Source organism: Schistocerca cancellata, chromosome 1, assembly GCF_023864275.1.
Source record: "Schistocerca cancellata isolate TAMUIC-IGC-003103 chromosome 1, iqSchCanc2.1, whole genome shotgun sequence".
Classification (NCBI taxonomy): domain Eukaryota; kingdom Metazoa; phylum Arthropoda; class Insecta; order Orthoptera; family Acrididae; genus Schistocerca; species Schistocerca cancellata.
The window spans coordinates 302,393,764-302,415,299 of NC_064626.1; the positions used below are offsets into that span (position 1 = coordinate 302,393,764).

Sequence of the window (21,536 nt, forward strand, 5' to 3'; positions counted from 1 at the left end):
AATAAAGTCAAGATAGCAGCCGAGGACACCTGCAAATGTCACAGTGCTACTCCTATGCAATCTGTCAAGACACTGTTCTTTACATGTAATTTCACAGTCCGGCAAGATCTTCCAAATCTAGTGTGCAAATATATCTACTCTGTTTCAATGGAGGGGAATTTATATCTTGACCTTAGGTTGAAGGTTCAAGTCCACTGCAGAGTGGCTGGTCACATGAATGTGATCAGCCTGCCACACACCTGCTGCAGTACAGTATTTTAGAAATTTCAGTAGCAACATACGAGTTCATCAACTACTTTGTTATATTTTGATTAGTAACTACATTCCATTCATGTGTGTATAACTGAGCATATAAGTTCGACTGATTTTGTAATTTACTATCCACCTGCCCTTTCTTTAAATAAATCTGATGACTTGCTAAGAAGTTAAAACTGATTAGACAGCATTTGTGTGACCTCAGTGAAAAATGTAATGCAATTTTGTTTTGTTTCAGGTGTATTTAAATTATTTTTCCTGTTGAAATTGAATAACTGAATACTGCTTACACCTTAATTTGAGACTACTTACACCTTAATTTGAGACTATAAGAGTCTAAGGAAAATGGCTAGTTGGGAACAATGGGAATAAGGTTAAGATAAATGGTGGCATGTCAAGTCCAATCAACAAAATAACTTAATCTCATCATCTTTCTATTTCTTTCTTCTTATGTTCATAACAAAATGTTTAAACTATTATCTAAAATGACATCACAGATTTTTGTGTGGCAATTAATGGCAATGAAATTTAAGTTCTACTTGCCCAATGGCTGGAACACACTACAAGTGGCCACAATAATTTATCTTTTTATTTTGTTTATTGAAACATCAAAGAATGAATTAACTTCTGTCCTCAACAGCATTACACAATACCACTTTAGACAAATCCGATCTTCAGTCTGTTGCCAAAAAACAGCCATCTCCATAAACACTTTAAAAAAATATTTCTTTTATTTATGCATAAACATCAACCACATAATTTGCTCTGATATTTCAATTCCATTGTTTTGTTTAATATTCCATTAAAAATACTTTTAAGAGCAAGTCAAACACATCTAACACGTTCAACTTTCAAAACAGAAGACATTCATTCAAATCACTTTGTGGTTATTACTGAATGTAAATTAATCAACATTCATCTTTTGAGAAACATTTTGAATGTTCATATCATAGAATTAAATTTCTCCACATATCATTTTGGTACAATGTCTGTTGGATACCACAATCTCCTCCCAACCTTTTTTAAAAATTTAAATGGTTTACAACAACAATTTAGTGTTGAGAAGGCAACAACTTTTCAAAACTGAATGTTTTCTTAAAACTTTGGAAGAAAGTTTAGGGTATTGCACAGAATTATCAACAACAGACTCATCTGCAACTTCCCATAAAAATGCAGCATTATCAAACTTTTTCAGTCTGCTATTAGTGAGGTATGAAATCTCACAACACTGCTGAAAAATTATTGGTGGCTGACATTTTCATAGCATTCTGGCATGGTAATGTGTGCGACGTCTTTAAATGCTATGCAATGCAATTGCAAATACCTTCAATTTCCTAAATGCGTATCCACTGGTTAGCATCTAATTCAGAATGTGCTAGCCAATTTTGTAACACATTTTACTGACAAGGAAGCAATGAATTTAAATTTCAGACAGATTAAAATTGTGCTGGCCTAGGAACAATCCTTCTCTTTTGTCGTCAACACTTTTACGAACTAAGCTAACAAGGCATGAATTGCCATCTACCCTCAACTTCTTCTCTGCCAGTGCCTCTTTTCTATGTTTTCAATATCACAGAAGCTCTCCTCTGCACTGAACCTGTGAGAATGGGTTGCGAGTAACGTCTGGATATGCCAGTGTGAACATGTCCACAAAAGTGGCTGTGCAATTACCTGCACACTACAGTCAATGTCAAATGGAAATGGTATTATGCAGCTAGGAACTAATGATGATAATTTCAACATTCAGTCTTGTGTTGAACAATCAGGGAAATAGCTATCTGGATAAACCTTTTTGATTCATTTATACTATGGTAATGTAATAGTTGCATAGCATGAGAAACTTTGATCGAAATAACCACAAAGAGTTCTGATGTTAACGGAAAGTGATGTAGACATCACATCTTCATTTACTTCACTGATTCTGGGCTGTTCTAGTTTTCTTTACACACGAAACTGTATATGTTACAAAACTATCATGACTGACTGTTACACATAAAAATGAAAGCCCATGAGCTTCATTAAAATGTAACAAACAGGGCATAGTATACTACCTCAAAAATCGTGATAGTATAGTATCAGGTTCTTTATGAAATTGCTTAACTTCAGAGAATTCTGAACTACATCACTAAAGGCTTCCATGCGGTGCCTCACTGCTGATTAAGCATGAATTTAAGTTCACTGCCAAATTACCACAGACTAAAAGTACTAATTTCACAACATAGTCTGAGCTCTGTTTAATAACCACAGTATGAATTACTTCTAACAGCTGAAAGCCAAATTGACGAGACATATGTTTTCATGAACATAATTCATGGATAAAAAAGCTGAAGGTGAAAGAAATGTAGTGAATGTTCTTGAGAACATTAAGTTTATAGGTATAAATAAATGATTCATACACATAATATAATACAGACACAATGAGCCTAGTGCTAAGTCAATAGAAACTGAATGCAATGAAGTGTATATCAATAGCCTGATAAACAATTGCAGTATAAACAAATTCTGGAAGACATTCGTGGAAAACACAACATTACACATTACACGCATAACACGAAATGAAAGCACCTCAGTAGGAAGAATCATTAACAGAATTCAAGGCTGTGTGGCAAGACTACATGTGCTTAAATCCTGGTGATGATCCGTAAGAGAAAAGTTCTGGATAGGTAACTGGGCTTGGCACGAAACTACTGCCTGACAAGAAGTCGTCGTCTTCTTCAAATTCGTCAAGATGCTTGTCTTCATGGGACATATCATAACTGTCTTCACTGCTTACAGAACCCTGGTACTCTCGATAAATTGGAGTTATGGCACATCCAGATCTGCAAACATAAGGAAATGAATAAAAAAAATATTGATTTGTAATTTAACTGGATAGATAAAAAATTCTACTCACTGGAAAGTCTCCCCTGACCTGTGGTTCTGGGTGAACTTTTCCAAACTGTACCCCTTTTCCTAAACCTCTCTAGTCCTTGTCCTTCACACCTCTTCCTTCCCCTTCAAGCCTTCTGCCAGAAGAAGCAGCCAATGGCTCCAAAAGCTTGCGTAAGCATAACCTTTTATGTGTGCGTTTTCCAACCACCGCCTTGGCGAGTAGATTTTTTTATCAATCCAATTACTTTATGTTGTCAAAAATTGATTATTTAGTTGTTAAAATATTGATTTAACTGACTTCAACAGACAGACTTACAAATGGAATAAAATCACGTAATCATCATTCAAAAATAAATAAATAAAAAGCTCAAGAAACTGGAATAAACAGTCAGTGTTTTTTGAAAGCACACATTTTCAAGACAACACATACTAACACACAAAAGACACTTCCACATTTTTGATGCATCTTCCAGAGATCCCATTATAGAAAAACCTCCAAGGATCTGGAATGGGATAATATATCGTAATATATACACAGTATTAATGAGAAACCATTATTACACTGCTTGATACTACTTGTGTTTATGCCAGTTAAACTTACTCTAGTAAATTTGAAGAAAAGCTACTACCTAAAAAGTTGCTGCTGCCTAAATTATATTGAACTGCTGCTGTTTATTTTCAGCAAGCAGCTTAACACTTACGTGAACAAACTGGTATTTATTTAACCAAATACCTATGTTTGTGACGCAAATATCTATTTACAATACACAACTAATTTTCATGCAGCTTTGCAATGAACATTGCTACTTGCAATGCTGCTAAGAGGAATATCCAATTGTTGAATCTTGGTAATCAGATAATGTGTACACTGAATGACTAATGAGGTATTTTCCATTAATTTTGTTTTGTGAAGGTAAAGATTCTCTATTTTTTGCTTTCTGTTATGTGGGAGCTTGTTGAACACTTTTGCACAAGAGTGCATATCTCATCTCTGAACCTAGACAAGCAGCTAATGGGTACATGAAATTATTTTTGTCTAATATTCTGACTGTACAAATCACAGTTTTTCTGAAACAGATTTTCAATATCAGCAACAAAAATCATTAAAAATTGAATCTATTTGGAAGCGACTATAAAGATTCCATGACCCTAAAGGGCAGTGCAAAATGTACAATTATCTACTGTATACAATATTCTTATGCTCACCATAACTGTTTCACTGCATTTTATCATTCCTTGTAAGGAATTTGACAGTGGCAAATCTGGTGTCCTCAACTAATACTATCTCACAGAAAATAACATTAAATCCTCCAAGGCAAATGATTGTCCAGTTATGCATGCATAATGTTGTTAAAACTATATGCTTTATAAAATGTAAGTTATTTCCTAGTGATTGCTTATAAACTGTCAACACTACTAGCCTATTTGTGTTTTCTGATACACCATTACAGCACAGCATTAAAAGTGTTGTTCAACACAACATTCATTAATCTTAAGGTCCATGTACTCAAGTCCCAAAAGAACATTTCTGTAAAACACAAACATAAAGGTACTGAAATCAAAAAAGATCTGATGAAATCATTAATAAACTTAATTGTGACTTCTTGTGATGTACCCAATTACAGAATTGAAGAAAGAGATGTAAACAATGGGTCATTGTTGTCACAATGCTTCATGTTATTCAACACTTAGTCTACTGTCCTGTGGATTACTATGAATGACTCCTTTTTGTCTCTTGCAAAATTTTAGATTAGATTAGTATTTCGTTCCATAGATCCGTGCTGAGGAGATCCTTGTGGATGTGGAACATGTCAACTTTTTTAAAAGCTGAAATAACAATACTAATAGTATGAGTATATACAATACATCATTTGTTTCTATTAAAAAATTCGTCAATGGAGTACGAGTTGGCCACTAGTAAGTCTTTCAGGCTCCTTTTAAACTGATCTTTATTTGTAACTAAATTTTTTATGTTTGCTGGAAATTATTGAAGATGAGTGTTCCTGAGTAGTGGACCCCTTTTTGAACTAAAGTAAGTGCTTTTAAGTCCTCGTGCAGATCATTTTTGTTCCTGGTATTGTATGTATGAACTGAGCTGTTTGTTGGAAAAAGAGATATATTATTTAGGACAAATTTCATTAATGAGTAAATATACTGAGAGGCAGTAGTTAGTATACCCAGTTCTTTGAAGAGGTTTCTACAGGACATCCATGAATTTACTCCACAAATAATACGTATTACCCACTTTTGGACTATGACAACTTTTGTTTGACTTGAAGAGTTACCCCAAAATATTATACCATATGACATTATGGAATGCAAGTAGGCAAAGTATGCAAGCTTTTTCATTTTTGTCATCTATGTCTGCTAACACTCAAATTGCAAATACAGATTTGTTAAGGCGTTTCTGCAGTTCTGTGGTGTGTTCCTCCCAACTAAATTTATTATCAAGTTGTAATCCCAGGAATTTAAGACTGTCAACCTCTTCTATCTGCTCTTCTTCATACTTTATGCATATGCTGGGTGGAAACCTCTTACAGGATCTGAATTATATATAGTGCGTCTTTTCCAAGTTTAATGTCAGTGAGTTCGCTTTAAACCATTTATTAATATCCCTGAAAATATCATTAGCAGATCTTTCTAGAACTACACTCGACATACTATTTATTGCAATACTTGTGTCATCTGCAAACAAAACAAACTCTGCTTCTGGCATTGTAACTGATGAGAGATCATTAATGTACACAAGAAAAAGCAATGGCCATAAGATGGATCCTTGTGGGACACCACATCTAATTTCTTCCCATTCTGATGATGACTGATGACTTAATTCACTAGTCCCTTGCACTGACACCCTTTGTTTCCTGTTAGCGAGGTATGACCTGAACCATTTTGCAGCACTGTCTGTGACACCACAGAATTCTAATTTATTTAAAAGGATGTTGTGGTTCACACAATCAAATGCCTTTGACAAATCACAGAAGTAACTGCTGCTTGTAATTTGTTATTTAATGAATTAAGTACATTTTCACTGTAGGTATAAATAGCCTTCTCGAAATCAGAACCCTTCAGAAATCCAAACTATGTTCTTGACAATATGTTATTTGTGGATCTCAAATCTCTGTAACAATTTAACAGATGCGCTAGGTGAAAGAAATGTAAATGTGGAACATTATAGTTACCTGTAAAGTATGTAAGGATCAAATGGGAAGAACGTGTTCAGAAGAACTAACTCTGACTTGTCTTTCACAATATGTCCATCTTGTTGTGCAACTGGCATGGTATTCCTCGTGTTATGTTCTATTATGGTGTAGCAGTATGCAAGCTGATAAGCTCTGGTAACAGCTGCGAAGTTCTGCACTACAGCTGGAAGACACACCTTCAATGGATTTAGCCGACATGTTACTATCTTCGTTAAGTTCAGACTCTGCAGGAACACCAAATCTGAAAGAAAGCAAATTTTACAATAAGCTAATAAACATGACAAGAGAAACAATATTTTTCCCGTTTCCACTGTGAAGGAAAGGGCATTCACAACTTTTCTGTCACTTTTTCTGGTAGCACAGTGAAATATTGCTATAATTTTCATTAAAAGCAACTAACAAGCAACTTGGACTATGATGTAAGTTATGTAGCAGAAAGCGGTGAATAGAAAATAATGTTACTTAAATAACAGATAAATTTTATTTGTCCCACTTCGTGTGCATAGAAAGGCTCATTCACAAATTAGGTATGAAGGTGCCTTGAACACACAAGGACAAGCAACGAGACAACATCTGTAAAACACTCAAATTATGCTTGGCACACCACAATTTTATTAACACTCTTTTGAAATGAGTTGCGTGATGTGTCACTATGATGGTGTTGGACACCACTGTCTATGTAGATGGTCTGCTTTATTTGAATGTATTGTTTAACTGAAGAATTAACCTGATCTTAAATTGAGCAAACTAATCTATTCCCAGAACCTCTATATCTAGCAGCAAACTATTCTGAAATGCACAAGTTACTACTTATCTCCATACACATATCTGTAGTGTTCCCTTAATTGTGACATCACTGATACACACACACACACACACACACACACACACACACACACACATGCACACACACCTTTTTATCTGTTTTATATTTTAGAAAAAAAGGTTATTTTAAAAATATGCAACACATACAAAATAATCCAAATGTATTGAATAATTTCAACAGTTACATAATGACATTGTAAACACTAAACCTTTTCACTTTCAGACACTTCAAGGCTATAGAAATTGTTAACAATTTCTTAATCGTGCATTGTGTGTTCACTCATTTCCAGTCCAATATCCAAACACCACCTAGTAACAGTTAGGTGGAAACCCTTTTAAAAAATCATAGTTGTATTTTGAGTATAGCATGAAGTACTATTTTTAAGTTGATATTTCTTTAGCATTAAAGGGCACAATGTTATAGTGGTAAAAACTAATGCAGGTACAATACAAAACTGCCATACAAAAACAACAAAAGAGAGAAAGAAAAGACTATTAATGAAGGCTTGATGCAAGAGCAAAGCACTCGTACGAGAGCTGTGCCTGAAGCTTGAAATGTTAAACTGCTCTTGTTTATGTAAGTTCCATGCTGAAAGGATCTTTGACTCAGTTGTGTTGTTGAACTTTTTCTGGGAAGTGCTTTAGAAAGTAATCACTGAGGTCAGTTAAATGATATAGAAACACATACTCTAGTTCTTCATGGAACTGAAAGTCACTGCCTTCTAAACCCATGTGGAAAGCAAGGACAACATTTGTATTTATCATCCAGTCTTTTCTTCCACAATAATAGTTTCCTTCTGAAAACTGAAATTTCATCTAACAGTTGCAGAATATTGGTCTCATTACCTTGAAGATATACACTCATTGAACAGAGTTTTTCAAGGATATGCTAGCATCAAAACAAAGTCACTGTCCATGAATTTCTCGAGCACGAATGTTTCTTTTGAACAAGGTAAGAGTAAACTACATCACTGAGTTCACGCACATTTCAAGACATTCCCACATGAAAGACAGCAAGGATTAGTGTAATAAAATAGGAGCCCCGAATCAATGCACCTTTGTTGAAAAATATCTCAACTTAAGTGGCTTATTTTAATGAAGTTTACCATTTAGATCACTGAAGCACATCATGAAGGGCAGGGCTCAAGCTTTCTGATGCTAGTGCATACAGCAAATAAAACATTATATCCAAACAGTATGAGGAGCCTCTTTACAGATCAGAGCTTGCAATCCAGCAGAAAAACCAGCCATACTATGGCCTCTGTCTGTACACACACCTACACAGTTTTCCCAATTAACGTTTTCTTCTACAAAAGGGAATAGTATTTCAAATAGGTCTGCTGCTTTTGTTCCAAATGTTATGTTTCTACAGAAAAGATCATGAAATTTCTTGCCTTGTAAAAATATGCATGTAACAAACTAGATATGCATTAATGTGGTAGCCAGTAGCTTCATCAAACTGAATGACAAGGTCACCTTTGAGTTTTTCAACCAACCAACCAATCACTAATATTGTCAGTCATATTGAGTATTCAACAATTAATAGTGTTATCTGACAAAGACACAATACCCAGTTACTTGGGACCTGACTCACCTATCAAAAGATACCATTTTCGAGCATCTGTTGTGTGGTTTCTCGATCTTTGCAGAATGGTAGGCAATTTTGTAAAATGAAAGAAGAGCTTGCTTAGCAGAAGCTTTTTTCCCCCCTCATGGTTGCTTGTAAGTTGTGGGAAAAGTATTATCATGGTTTGTTAACCAAACTACTGTAATTTGCACCCAAATGTTGTTTCATTTTACTAGGAAACATTCTTTCAGTAGGTAGAACTTAAACAAATGACACTGTGATTGTTTATTACCAGTAGTAGTACACACAGAACCAAAATTGAAGTAATTGTCACAATATTTCCTATGTTTTTCAATTATTCATGTTTTTTTAACTACATGACTCATCTGAAGTGTTCTGGTGTAAGGTCAGGCGTCGGCATGCCGGTCGGGAACATCAGAACGTAGAGGGCTGTGGAGATGATGTCAGCCAATTGAACGCAGACGAATCCCTCTCTAGGATGACAACCCAACTGAAGCACCCTCAACAAGAAGAGGACATAAGTGCCACGCTGCCTAGCTGCGGCCCAGTTGAAGACGAGCCAGTTCGCCGATTTCAACAATGGCATCAAGAATAGGCACCTGTATAGCAGTGACTTAGGAATTACAGTGACTTAGGAACTATATTACTTCTCTTGTATTAGGAATTGTATATACTGAAGACACTGCTTTTGTTGTTCCCCTTTGCTTGCGACACTTCATTGTAAATTTATCAAAGTTAAGTACTGTCATTTATTTTCTGTAAATAAAACACATTAATATGATTTGCTTGAATTGTTGTCTAGCGACACAAAAAATCAAGATTCCTAGGCACCCCATATTTGAGGAGTAGGCAGGATACAACATGAAATGTAATGTTTTGTACTTACATTTGAAAATTTGTGCATGCCAACAGAGAAACACAAATCACAAAAGCAAATAACAACAAAAAATGATCTGCATTTGACAAAACTAACCTTCAAATTGACTGTTACTGTATAAAAGCAAATTCAAACATTCCAAATGGTGTGCAAAGTGTGATGTTTGAAATCTTGTGGAGCAACTGGTATATGCGGGAATATGTGGCTGAGGTTGATTGTTGAAGATATCGTATTATGAGGGTGGTTTGAAAAGTTCTCGGAATCACCACGAGAGGTCAGCACTAGCACAACAAGTTATTCATGTGATATGTCACTGCCCTTGGAAGAGAGCTGTGGCAGACGTGGCTCTGTTGTTCCCAAGCCGAGATTTGCGAAGATGGAAAAAAATTGAGATTTGAGCAGTGATTAAGTACTTCATAAAGAAAGGTATGAAAACAAAGGACATTCATGCAGATTTCCAGAGTACACTCAGGGACTCTGCTCCTTCATATTCAACTGTTGCCAAGAGGACAAATGAATTTAAATTTGATCGGGAGAGCTTAGCTGACGATCCGCGCAGTGATCGGCAAAGATGTGTCACTACTCCAGAAATCATTGCAAAAGTGCACAAAATGGTCATAGAGGATAGTCGATTGAAAGTGCTTGTAATTGTTCAGACTTGCCAGATGTCCTCTAAGGGTATATTCCATTTTAACTGAAGAATTAGAAATGAAAAAATTATCTGCAAGATGAGTGCCGTGAGTCTTGAGGCTGGATGAAAAAACGCACGAGAGTGGACATATTGGAAAATGTTTGGCCCGTTTTAGGAGAAACGAACAAGATTTTTTGTGCCAGTTTGTGACCACAGATGAAACTTAGGTGCACTACTATACCAAAGAGACAAAACAACAGTCAAAGCAGTGGAAACATGCTAATTCTCTGCCACCAAAGAAAGCAAAGACAATTCCTTTGACACGTAAGGCATCAGTGTTCTGGGATGCGAAGGAGATTCTGTTTTAGATTATCTCCCCACTGGACAAACAATTACTGGAGAATACTATGCTAACCTTCTGGACAAATTGCAACACAAGATACATAAAAAAGGGCCAGGTTTAGCAAGGTAGAAAGACATCTTCCATCAAGACAATGTGCGCCCACACACGTGCCATCACCATGGCAAAATTACACGAACTAATGTATGAATTGTTACCACGCCTGCCTTAGTCACCTGATATGGCTCCGTCAGACTTCCATCTCTTTCCAAAACTACAAATTTTTCTTGGAGAACAAAGATTCACTTCAAACAAAGAACTGATAGACGGAGTTGACAACTATTTTGCAGGCCTGGCGGGAACTCATTTTCGAGATGGGATCGAGTGCTGGAACATCGTTGGACAAAGTGCATTAATCTACAAGGGGACTATATTGAAAAATTAAAAAAAAATCGGTGATGTAAGTACTTTTTTTCTATTCCATTTGGTTAACTTTTCAAACCACTCTCATATCATGAATTGTGATGGCATGTCTTCAATATACGGGATATGAAATCAGCCTTGTCCAAGCATTGCATTATCTGTAAATGCCATCAGGGTGCCAACTGTTACCCTTCTTTGGGATAATGTACATTAATGAAGACCAACTGCTGTTTGAGGTGTCAACAAAATTCCTTTCTCCGGCTTTCCACGTGCCACTCTGTATGATCTCAAATGAATGGAAGGCCCATACTTTTCCTATCCTGTCAGAGGCAGATCCCCCTGTGGAAGCAGTCATATCTTATACTAGTTCATCTGTAATTTCTGCACAGCATTCTGGCTGGTCATGACCAATCAGCTGTCCTCCCTTAATGAATGGCCACTGCCAAACTTGACAAACAGCAGAATTCACCAGCATGGGGCAGAACATGCTTCTGAACACAACATATTATATTTCAATTGTTGCTTCACAACTCATGCCATCTGGATCCTTCTCCATATCATCATCTTCTCTGAATTATGTAGATCGGAGCTGTCCTTGCAACACATCTCTCAATCCCATAATCTTCCTGGGGATCAATCTCTGCTAGCCCTGTCCTTAACCTCACCCATCTTGCACCCATATCCTTTTCTCACATACTCCCTGTGATGAATCATTTTCTAAATGGTCCCACACACTCCCCCTCCCAGTCTACTGCTCCACATTCCTGTGTACTGTAGACAACTCCCCAGCCTGAAGCCAGAAGTAGTTCATAGAGCCACATTATTATCCCATGCACAAATGCCTCTACCTCCATCCAGTTATCAGCCACTTTTCTACAAGTGCCTCACAATTCCTGCCTCATCACATCCTTCAACTACAGCACATGACATCCCCTCACCCAGTCAATCTGCAGTACTGGCACAACATATTCAGCCAGGGCAACTATGGCAATGTAGCTGTAATTATGTAGCTGTACGATTTTGTGTGTGTGTGTGTGTGTGTGTGTGTGTGTGTGTCAGATTCATCCGCAAAACTAGAAAATTTCATATTCTTATTTTAGTGCCTAACAACATTTCAGCAGCTCATTTGGTAAGATGATTAATCTCTGTTATTATCAGAGATGATACAAAGAAAGCAAATAAATTTCATTCACAACACTAAATATTGATGGTATCTTACAAAATTCAACTGTTTGGGTAGCAAGCACAGATACTTCACTGAAAGTACTCATAAACGCATAATAAAATAGGTTATATCTAAAAAGAAAGATGATAAGACTTGCCAAACAAAAGTGCTGGCAGGTCGATAGACACACAAACAAACACAAACATACACACAAAATTCTAGCTTTCGCAACCAACGGTTGCCTCGTCAGGAAAGAGGGAAGGAGAGGGAAAGACGAAAGGATTTGGGTTTTATGGGAGAGGGTAAGGAGTCATTCCAATCCCGGGAGCGGAAAGACTTACCTTAGGGGGAAAAAAGGACAGGTATACACTCGCGCACACACACACACATATCCATCCACACATATACAGGCACAAGCAGACATTGGCTTGTGTCTGTATATGTGTGGATGGATGTGTGTGCGTGTGCGAGTGTATACCCGTCCTTTTTCCCCCCTAAGGTAAGTCTTTCCGCTTCCGGGACTGGAATGACTCCTTACCTTCTCCCTTGAAACCCACATCCTTTCGTCTTTCCCTCTCCTTCCCTCTTTCCTGATGAGGCAACAGTTTGTTGCGAAAGCTTGAATTTTGTGTGTATGTTTGTGTATCTGTCGACCTGCCAGCACTTTCATTTGGTAAGTCACATCATCTTTGTTTTTAGGTATATATTTTTGATGTTATGTTGACATCACTACTCTTATTCTGCTATTCCTCATTACTTTCATGTGTCCATCCACACATACACAGACACAAGCAGACATTTGTAAAGAATGTCTGCTTGTGTCTGTGTATGTGTGGATGGACATGTGTGTGTGTGTGTGTGTGTGTGTGTGTGTGTGTGTGTGCGCGCGCGCGCGCGAGTGTAAACCTGTCCTTTTTTCCCCCTAAGGTAAGTCTTTCCGCTCCCGGGATTGGAATGACTCCTTACCCTCTCCCTTAAAACCCAATCCTTTTGTCTTTCCTTCTCCTTCCCTCTTTCCTGACGAGGCAACCGTTGGTTGCGAAAGCTAGAGTTTTGTGTGTATGTTTGTGTTTATTTGTGTGTCTATCGACCTGCCAGCGCTTTTGTTTGGTAAGTCTCATCATCTTTCTTTTTAGATATATTTTTCCCACGTGGAATGTTTCCCTCTATTATATTCATATCATTAATAAAATAGGTTTATATACATACTTGATTTTGTGTTTACTAGGTCCTTATGCCTGAAGGCAATGATGTAGAAAAATGCTTGGCAAATTGCATAAAATACAGTGTGCACACGCACATCAGAATTCACACTTTCCAGGCCATCTTGACTGGATATATAATTATGTATCCATACAGCCATATCAGAGATTCTATTCTTCAGAACCCTGCAAGAAAAGCAATGAAAACACATTAAAAAAACACAGTAAAAATGGATGGTAAATCATATGAAGAACATAACAAAACGGTTTCCAAAACATGTTTTGAGTCATCAGTCTTCTGACTGATTTGCTGCAACCCACCATGAGTTCTTTTCTTGTGTGAATCTCTTTATCTTAGTAGCACTGTAACTCTTTGTCCTCTATTTGTTGACTGCATTCCAATCTCTGTCTTTCCCTACAGTTTTTACCACCTACATGTCGTCCTAATACCATTAAAGTTATCCCTTACATGTTCACACATGTCCTATCATTTTGCCCCTTCTTTTTGTCTGTGTTTTCTCTATATTATTTTCTTTACCAATTCTGCAAAAAAACTTCCTCACATTCCTCATTTTACCAGTCCACTTTATTTTTAACATCCTTCCATCTCACACCTCACACACTTTGATTCTCTTATTTTTTCCAGTTGTTCCATTGTCCATGATTCACGGCCATACAATGCTGTTCTCCAAACATACATTCTCAAAAATTTGTTCCTCAGATTAAGTCAAAAGTTTGATATTAACAGACTATTCTTGAACCAATTCCCTCTTTGGCTGTGTCAATCTGCATTTTATGTTGTACTTGCTTCATATGCCATGTACTATTTTGCTTGCTAGGTAGCAGAATTCTTCAGTCGATTTTCTTCCTGGTCACTATTTTTGATGTTATGTTGACATCACTACTCTTATTCTGCTATTCCTCATTACTTTCATCTTTCTTCGATTTACTCTCAATCCACATTTTGTACTCAATAGGTTGTTCATTCTTGAACCAATTCCCTCTTTGGCTGTGTCAATCTCCATTTTATGTTGTACTTGCTTCATATGCCATGTACTATTTTGCTTGCTAGGTAGCAGAATTCTTCAGTTGATTTGCTTCCTTTGAATCAAATTGAAGAAATTGAAGCAAATTCCTTTGAAGCAAATTGAAGAAATGTATGATGAAATAAAAGAAATTATTTAGATACTGAAGGGTGACGAAAATTTAATAGTCATGGGTGACTGGAATTCGGTAGTAGGAAAAGGGAGAGAAGGAAACATAGTAGGCGAATATGGATTGGGGCTAAGAAATGAAAGAGGAAGCCGCCTGTTAGAATTTTGCACAGAACACAACTTAATCATAGCTAACACTTGGCTTAAGAATCATGAAAGAAGGTTGTATACATGGAAGAAGCCTGGAGATACTAAAAGGTATCAGATAGATTATATAATAGTAACACAGAGACTTAGGAACCAGGTTTTAAATTGTAAGACATTTCCAGGGGCCGATGTGGACTCTGACCACAATCTATTGGTTATGAACTGCAGATTAAAATTGAAGAAACTGCAAAAAGGTGGGAATTTAAGGAGATGGGACCTGGATACTCTGAAAGAACCAGAGGTTGTACAGAGTTTCAGGGAGAGCATAAGGGAACAATTGACAGGAATGGGGGAAAGAAATACAGTAGAAGAGGAATGGGTAGCTTTGAGGGATGAAGTAGTGAAGGCAGCAGAGGATCAAGTACGTAAAAAGACGAGGGCTATTAGAAATCCTTGGGTAACAGAAGAAATATTGAATTTAATTGATGAAAGGAGAAAATATAAAAATGCAGTAAATGAAGCAGGCAAAAAGGAATACAAACGTCTCAAAAATGAGATCGACAGGAAGTGCAAAACGGCTAAGCAGGGATGGCTAGAGGACAAATGTAAGGATGTAGAGGCTTATCTCACTAGGGGTAAGATAGATACTGCCTACAGGAAAATTAAAGAGACCTTTGGAGATAAGAGAACCACACGTATGAACATCAAGAGCTCAGATGGAAGCCCAGTTCTAAGCAAAGAAGGGAAAGCACAAAGGTGGAAGGAGTATGTAGAGGGTCTATACAAGGGCGACGTACTTGAGGACAATATTATGGAAATGGAAGAGGATGTAGATGAAGATGAAATGGGAGATACAATACTGCGTGAAGAGTTTGACAGAGCACTGAAAGACCTGAGTCGAAACAAGGCCCCCCGGAGTAGACAACATTCCATTGGAACTACTGACAGCCTTAGGAGAGCCAGTCCTGACAAAACTCTACCATTTGGTGAGCAAGATGTATGAAACAGGCGAAATACCCTCAGACTTCAAGAAGAATATAATAATTCCAATCCCAAAGAAAGCAGGTGTGGACAGATGTGAAAATTACCGAACAATCAGTTTAATAAGCCACAGCTGCAAAATACTAACCCAAATTCTTTACAGACGAATGGAAAAACTAGTAGAAGCCAACCTCGGGGAAGATCAGTTTGGATTCCGTAGAAATACTGGAACACGTGAGGCAATACTGACCTTACGACTTATCTTAGAAGAAAGATTAAGGAAAGGCAAACCTACGTTTCTAGCATTTGTAGACTTAGAGAAAGCTTTTGACAATGTTGACTGGAATACTCTCTTTCAAATTCTAAAGGTGGCAGGGGTAAAATACAGGACAATTTGTACAGAAACCAGATGGCAGTTATAAGACTTTAGGGACATGAAAGGGAAGAAGTGTTTGGGAAGGGAGTAAGACAGGGCTGTAGCCTCTCCCCGATGTTATTCAATCTGTATATTGAGCAAGCAGTGAAGGAAACAAAAGAAAAATTCGGAGTAGGTATTAAAATCCATGGAGAAGAAATAAAAACTTTGAGGTTCGCCGATGACATTATAATTTTGTCAGAGACAGCAAAGGACTTGGAAGAGCAGTTGAATGGAATGTACAGTGTCTTGAAAGGAGGATGTAAGATGAACATCAACAAAAGCAAAACGAGGATAATGGAATGTAGTCGAATTAAGTCGGGTGATGCTGCGGGAATTAGATTAGGAAATGAGACACTTAAAGTAGTAAAGGAGTTTTGCTATTTGGGGAGCAAAATAACTGATCATGGTCTAAGTAGAGAGGATATAAAATGTAGACTCGCAATGGCAAGGAAAGCGTTTCTGAAGAAGAGAAATTTGTTAACATCGAGTATCGATTTAAGTGTCAGGAAGTCGTTTCTGAAAGTATTTGTATTGAGTGTAGCCATGTATGGAAGTGAAACATGGACGATAATTAGTTTGGACAAGAAGAGAATAGAAGCTTTCGAAATACCGTGCTACAGAAGAATGCTGAAGATTAGATGGGTAGATCACATAACTAATAATGAAGTATTGAATAGAACTGGGGAGAAGAGGAGTTTGTGTCACAACTTGACAAAAAGAAGGTACTGGTTGGTAGGACACGTTCTGAGGCATCAAGGGATCACAAATTTAGCATTGGAGGGCAGCGTGGAGGGTAAAAATCATAGATTCAGAAGGATGTAGGTTGCAGTAAGTACTAGGAGATGAAGAAGCTTGCACAGGATAGAGTAGCATGGAGAGCTGCATCAAACCAGTCTCAGGACTGAAAACCGCAACAACAACAACAACAACAACAGGTTGTTCATTCTATTCAACACTACCAGTACCAGTCTTCACTTTCTTTGAGGATATCAATGTCATCAGCCAATCTGACCAGTTTCCTTTCACCCTAAATTTTTATCCCACTCAGATCTTTCTTTTATTGCTTCTTCAGTGTACAGATTGAACAGCAGGGGCAAAATACTACATCCCTGTTTACGGCTTTTTTAATCTGAGCACTTTGTTCTCTATCTTCCATTCTAATAATTATTCCCTCTTGGTTCTTGAACATATTGTATATCATCAGTCTTTTCCTACAGTTTATTTCCAGTTTACTCAGAGTTTCAAACATGTTGCTCCATTTCACACTGTCAAACACTTTTTCCAGGTCAACAAATCCTATTAACTTGTCTTGAGTTTTCGTAAGTCTTGTTTCCACGATCAATCTCAATGTCCAAACTGCTTCTCTGGTGCCCTGGCTTTCCAAAACTATACTGGTAGTCGGCAAACAGATCCTCAATTTTCTTTTCCATTCTTCTATATCAGTGTGTATACGTGGACAAGGAAAAAAAATCCCAGATTTTTCCTGGATTTCCCGGTTAAAAATACACTTTCTCCCGGGTGACAGTATATTTTCCTTTATCAATCCTTTGAATGGTTATGGTTTTATACACGGGCGTACAATTTCCCGACACTTCAGCAAACGAAACTTCGATGCGCTTTTGTAAGCGGTTCGTAGCTCATGTCACGTGATCTCGCCAGCCGATAACAGCGGATATTCAGAGCATAGGAAACATGATATAGTCAGCCAACAGTAACATCACTGTTAAGTAGCACGAACACACAAACAGGAAAGTTAATAGCTTAAATTAATATACATAGTGTTGCTACAAGAAAAGCAAAGCTTTCACATATAATATTGTTCTCAAGCTGCAAGAGAAGCTATGCTTTCGCATATGCTGTTGATCTTTTTTGCGTGTGTTACACTTTGAGGTATATCACACAAATGTGCCAGTAAAATTTTTAATAATGACATAAATGTCTGATCTTTAGGGTTCAAAATTCGTCTAAATGGCTCATCATCAAAGAGTTGATTTTTAAATGAAAGTCAAACACTCTGTGATTTAATAAATACATGGTACATTCTTGTTAGTTCAACTTACGTAAAAGGATATTTACTTTGAAAGTAACGCTTTTCAAACCACTATTTGCAATATTTTCCCGCTACCTGTTAGAAATAATTTCGTTTCCACAGTTGCCAGAGAGCGCAGATAACAGGCGACCCCACGCTTGGTTAGCTATCACGACGTACGAAGCCCGTATGTACGTACGTATAAAACATTGAAAGATCACACATTATGTCATAAAAGAAACATGACACCAGAGGATACTGCAAGAGTATCAGAATTTTGAACCATATTAAAATGTGCACATTTAAAGCCCATACTTAAAGGGCACATTCGTATGTCCAGATTCTCACTGAAGTAGACCTCGAGCTGATATTAAGCTTCTCAGTGTGGCTTTGGGGATGTAAATTTTCTTGGAGCACCAGTACTGTATTATATCATGTTCGGTTCTTTATTATGGCATAATGCCATACATGCTAGAAAATCAAAACGTGCACTTGAAATGCAGCGAACAGTTGAAACTAGCCAGTACTGTGGAATTAAACATTTCGTTTCAAATACATTGACTGCCTCTGCGGAAAAGGTTAACAAAAGTCAAATTTATTTAGCAAACAGACAAAAATAACTTCATTGTTCCGCAAGGCGATTAATGCTCGACTGTCAGAAAGGTGGAAATAAAATAAAATCTGAAACTAATGACATATTTTAGCCTTCTGTAATTATGTGAATGTGTTTTAATTCACTTGATAGCTCCCGGCCACAGATATCCGTTTTGTTTTCATTTGACGTGAGAGTAAACGACGGGGAAACAGCAAAATCACTAAATGTAAACACGGGGTCATGTGGAGACTACCCACTATAACTCAGACTGCTCTGCGCATCAGCCCCGGATCTACGTTTGCGAACCGGGTCAATACTAAAAAAATCGAATTTTCAAAATATGTTCATCTTGTAGCGCACATCATTCTGAAAAGTCCGAAACATAAAACACATGTATTCGAGGAAATGTAAGACATATTATTTGGTCTTAAGTGTGCCAAAGTGCAGTGACACGCCTCTTCATGAAGCATTTTTCTACCGCACGTCCAAACTATATTCAGGAGAATGGAAACTGAAATGTCCTATGGTGCCTCTCCTTCTCCCAGATGGCCGGTTTGACAGCCTGGCCCTCTTTAAAAAAATCTCGCAATTAATAGCGGATGGGATTATTTGTAATCGAGAGAACAAGAACTCTTCAGAAAATTGAACTCTTTATTGCCTATTAGTTAATATCTTGCTGTTTTGTGTGGCATAAAATTAAATAGAGGATATATGAAACCAATACTGACAAGAGATAAGCACGAAATAACACATTTCTCTAAACCTTAGCTCCTAGTATTTTCTCTCTCTAATCTTGCTACAGCTTTACATGGCGTGCTTTCCTTTCTACGAACGAATCTATTACCTCATCAAAGTTCGTCAAACGTTTTGCTACATGAAAAATCGAAATGTCGTTATCTAATACCGAAAAAGCTGTTAATACAAATAATACCCAAGACTGATGTGGTTTCTCAATCTGATTTAGTCTATTTTGTCACTGTCTACTAGATAAAACAAAATAGGCCTTTCCAATATGGTAGCAATTTTGTAACACACCAAATAAACGAGAGTGTTTTGGCACAAATGGCTATTTTTATAACACAACAGAATATAATCCACGAAGTACCAATAACAAATGCCTATTATTAGGCCTACTACAAGCAAAAAGCTTTATGTTAGGAAATAGTTTCACACTTCATTCATACGCACCAGCTTCTCAAGCATGAGATCGAAAAGAAGTATTACGAAATTTTTATATAAATTTGGAATCATCTTATTCTTCCATAATTTGTGTGATGTCCCCATTTCTTCTCCTTCCTCGTTCTTACAATCTTGTCATCACCAATTCTGTAGCTATTGCTGCCATTGTCAAAATTTGTTCACCGATTAACTTCACTTACCCTGCCAGAAACACAGATTTAGCTATCCCGCGATTTTTTTCTGGTTAGGTGTTATTACGCGTTCGAACAACACGTTTTCCACATTACTCCCAGAATAGAACTTAACGCAGCTGCTAGCCGGAGACTGTACTACTGGTCCTTACAAGTGTAGCGATCTGGCCAAAAATTTTGTCATACTTTCATTTTCTTGGGTACACCGAGAAGATAATACGTAATCTTTCTCACCTGTTATTCCTGTCAGTTGTTTATTTCCATTCTGGTAGTCTGAATCTATGGATGTCGCTAGTAATTATAACAATGCTGATCATTCGCAAACCCAATCAACCAAATAATCACACAGCGATTGGCATTCATCCGTTCGGCTTTACTCCCTCAGCTCTTATAGCCCGGTCCCCTTCTGTCTGCAGAAAGTTTATTTCTAGATGCGACGAGGATTCTCCTGACAGAAACATCACGTACACTACGCATGCATTCAAAAGTCAACTTATGACTCATTCAGAAATCAACTTAGAATGTGTTCAAAAATGTTCAAAAACCAAGAGGGAAGCGTTTCAAAATCATACGAATAATCGATAGACAAAATTGCGCTGGATGCCAGGCGCTTTATGCAACAAGTTTTTTTCCTCAAGAATATGAATTTGGCGCCCCCTTTTCCCAATAGCATCTAGCTGCTTGCTGCGACTGCTTGCACAGCCAACAGCCACATTCCTGTAGCCAGAAGAGGGAAAATCTACGACTCGACTGCGAATGCTCATGAGCCCGCTCGTAACTGCTAAAACAAATCTAATATAAAACCCTTTGACACATTTTGCTGTTGGCAAACGCTTGCATGAGCGTTGTGTGTCGTTGTTGTATATGGCGTATTTCCTTTGCAGTTTAAGTTATTGTCGTTTTTTTTCTCTCGTTTATGTTTTATTATTGAAGTATTACTCTGCAGTAGCGGGATACAGTAATATCCTTTGTTAGAACATCGGTTCTTACCAGTCAAAATTACAAAAATTTAACTGAAAACTAAAACAATGAAAAATTCCCGGAATTCTAAAAATATCCCGGGTTTTCTCCCGGATGAAAAAAATTCCCAGGTTTTTCCCGGATCTCCTGGGTCGTATACACCCTGTATATATAATTGTTAGTAATATGGATGTAAGAGCCATTAATCTGACTGTATGATAGTCCTTGCACTTGCCCGCCCTTGCTATATTTAGGATTGTGTGGATGGTCCCCCCCCCCCCCCCCTCACGAAAGTCTGATTATATGTCTCCAGACTCTTTGATCCCACACTCAACTTGAATGGCTGCACGGCCGCCACTCCCCCAATGATTTCAGAAATTCCCAAGGAATGTTATCTACCCGTCCTGCTTTGTTTGATCACAAGTCTTACAAAGTTCTGTTAAAAGTCTGACTAATACTGGATCCCCTGTATCTTCCATATCAATTTCAATTTCTCTTCCTA

General features: G+C 37.4%; 1 protein-coding gene across 1 annotated transcript in view; it reads right to left on the minus strand.

Moving 5' to 3' along the window:
- Positions 1–672: 672 nt before the first annotated feature.
- Positions 673–21,536, minus strand: part of LOC126172306 (RNA polymerase I-specific transcription initiation factor RRN3) — a 56,975-nt gene continuing 36,111 nt past the window's right edge. Inside the window, exons 8-10 of the mRNA XM_049920869.1 lie at positions 13,388–13,566; positions 6,309–6,570; positions 673–3,074 (exon numbers count right to left, since the gene is read on the minus strand). Of these exons, the coding sequence (XP_049776826.1) occupies positions 2,867–3,074; positions 6,309–6,570; positions 13,388–13,566 (649 nt within the window). The 3' untranslated portion in view covers positions 673–2,866. The remainder of the gene's footprint in view (positions 3,075–6,308; positions 6,571–13,387; positions 13,567–21,536) is intronic.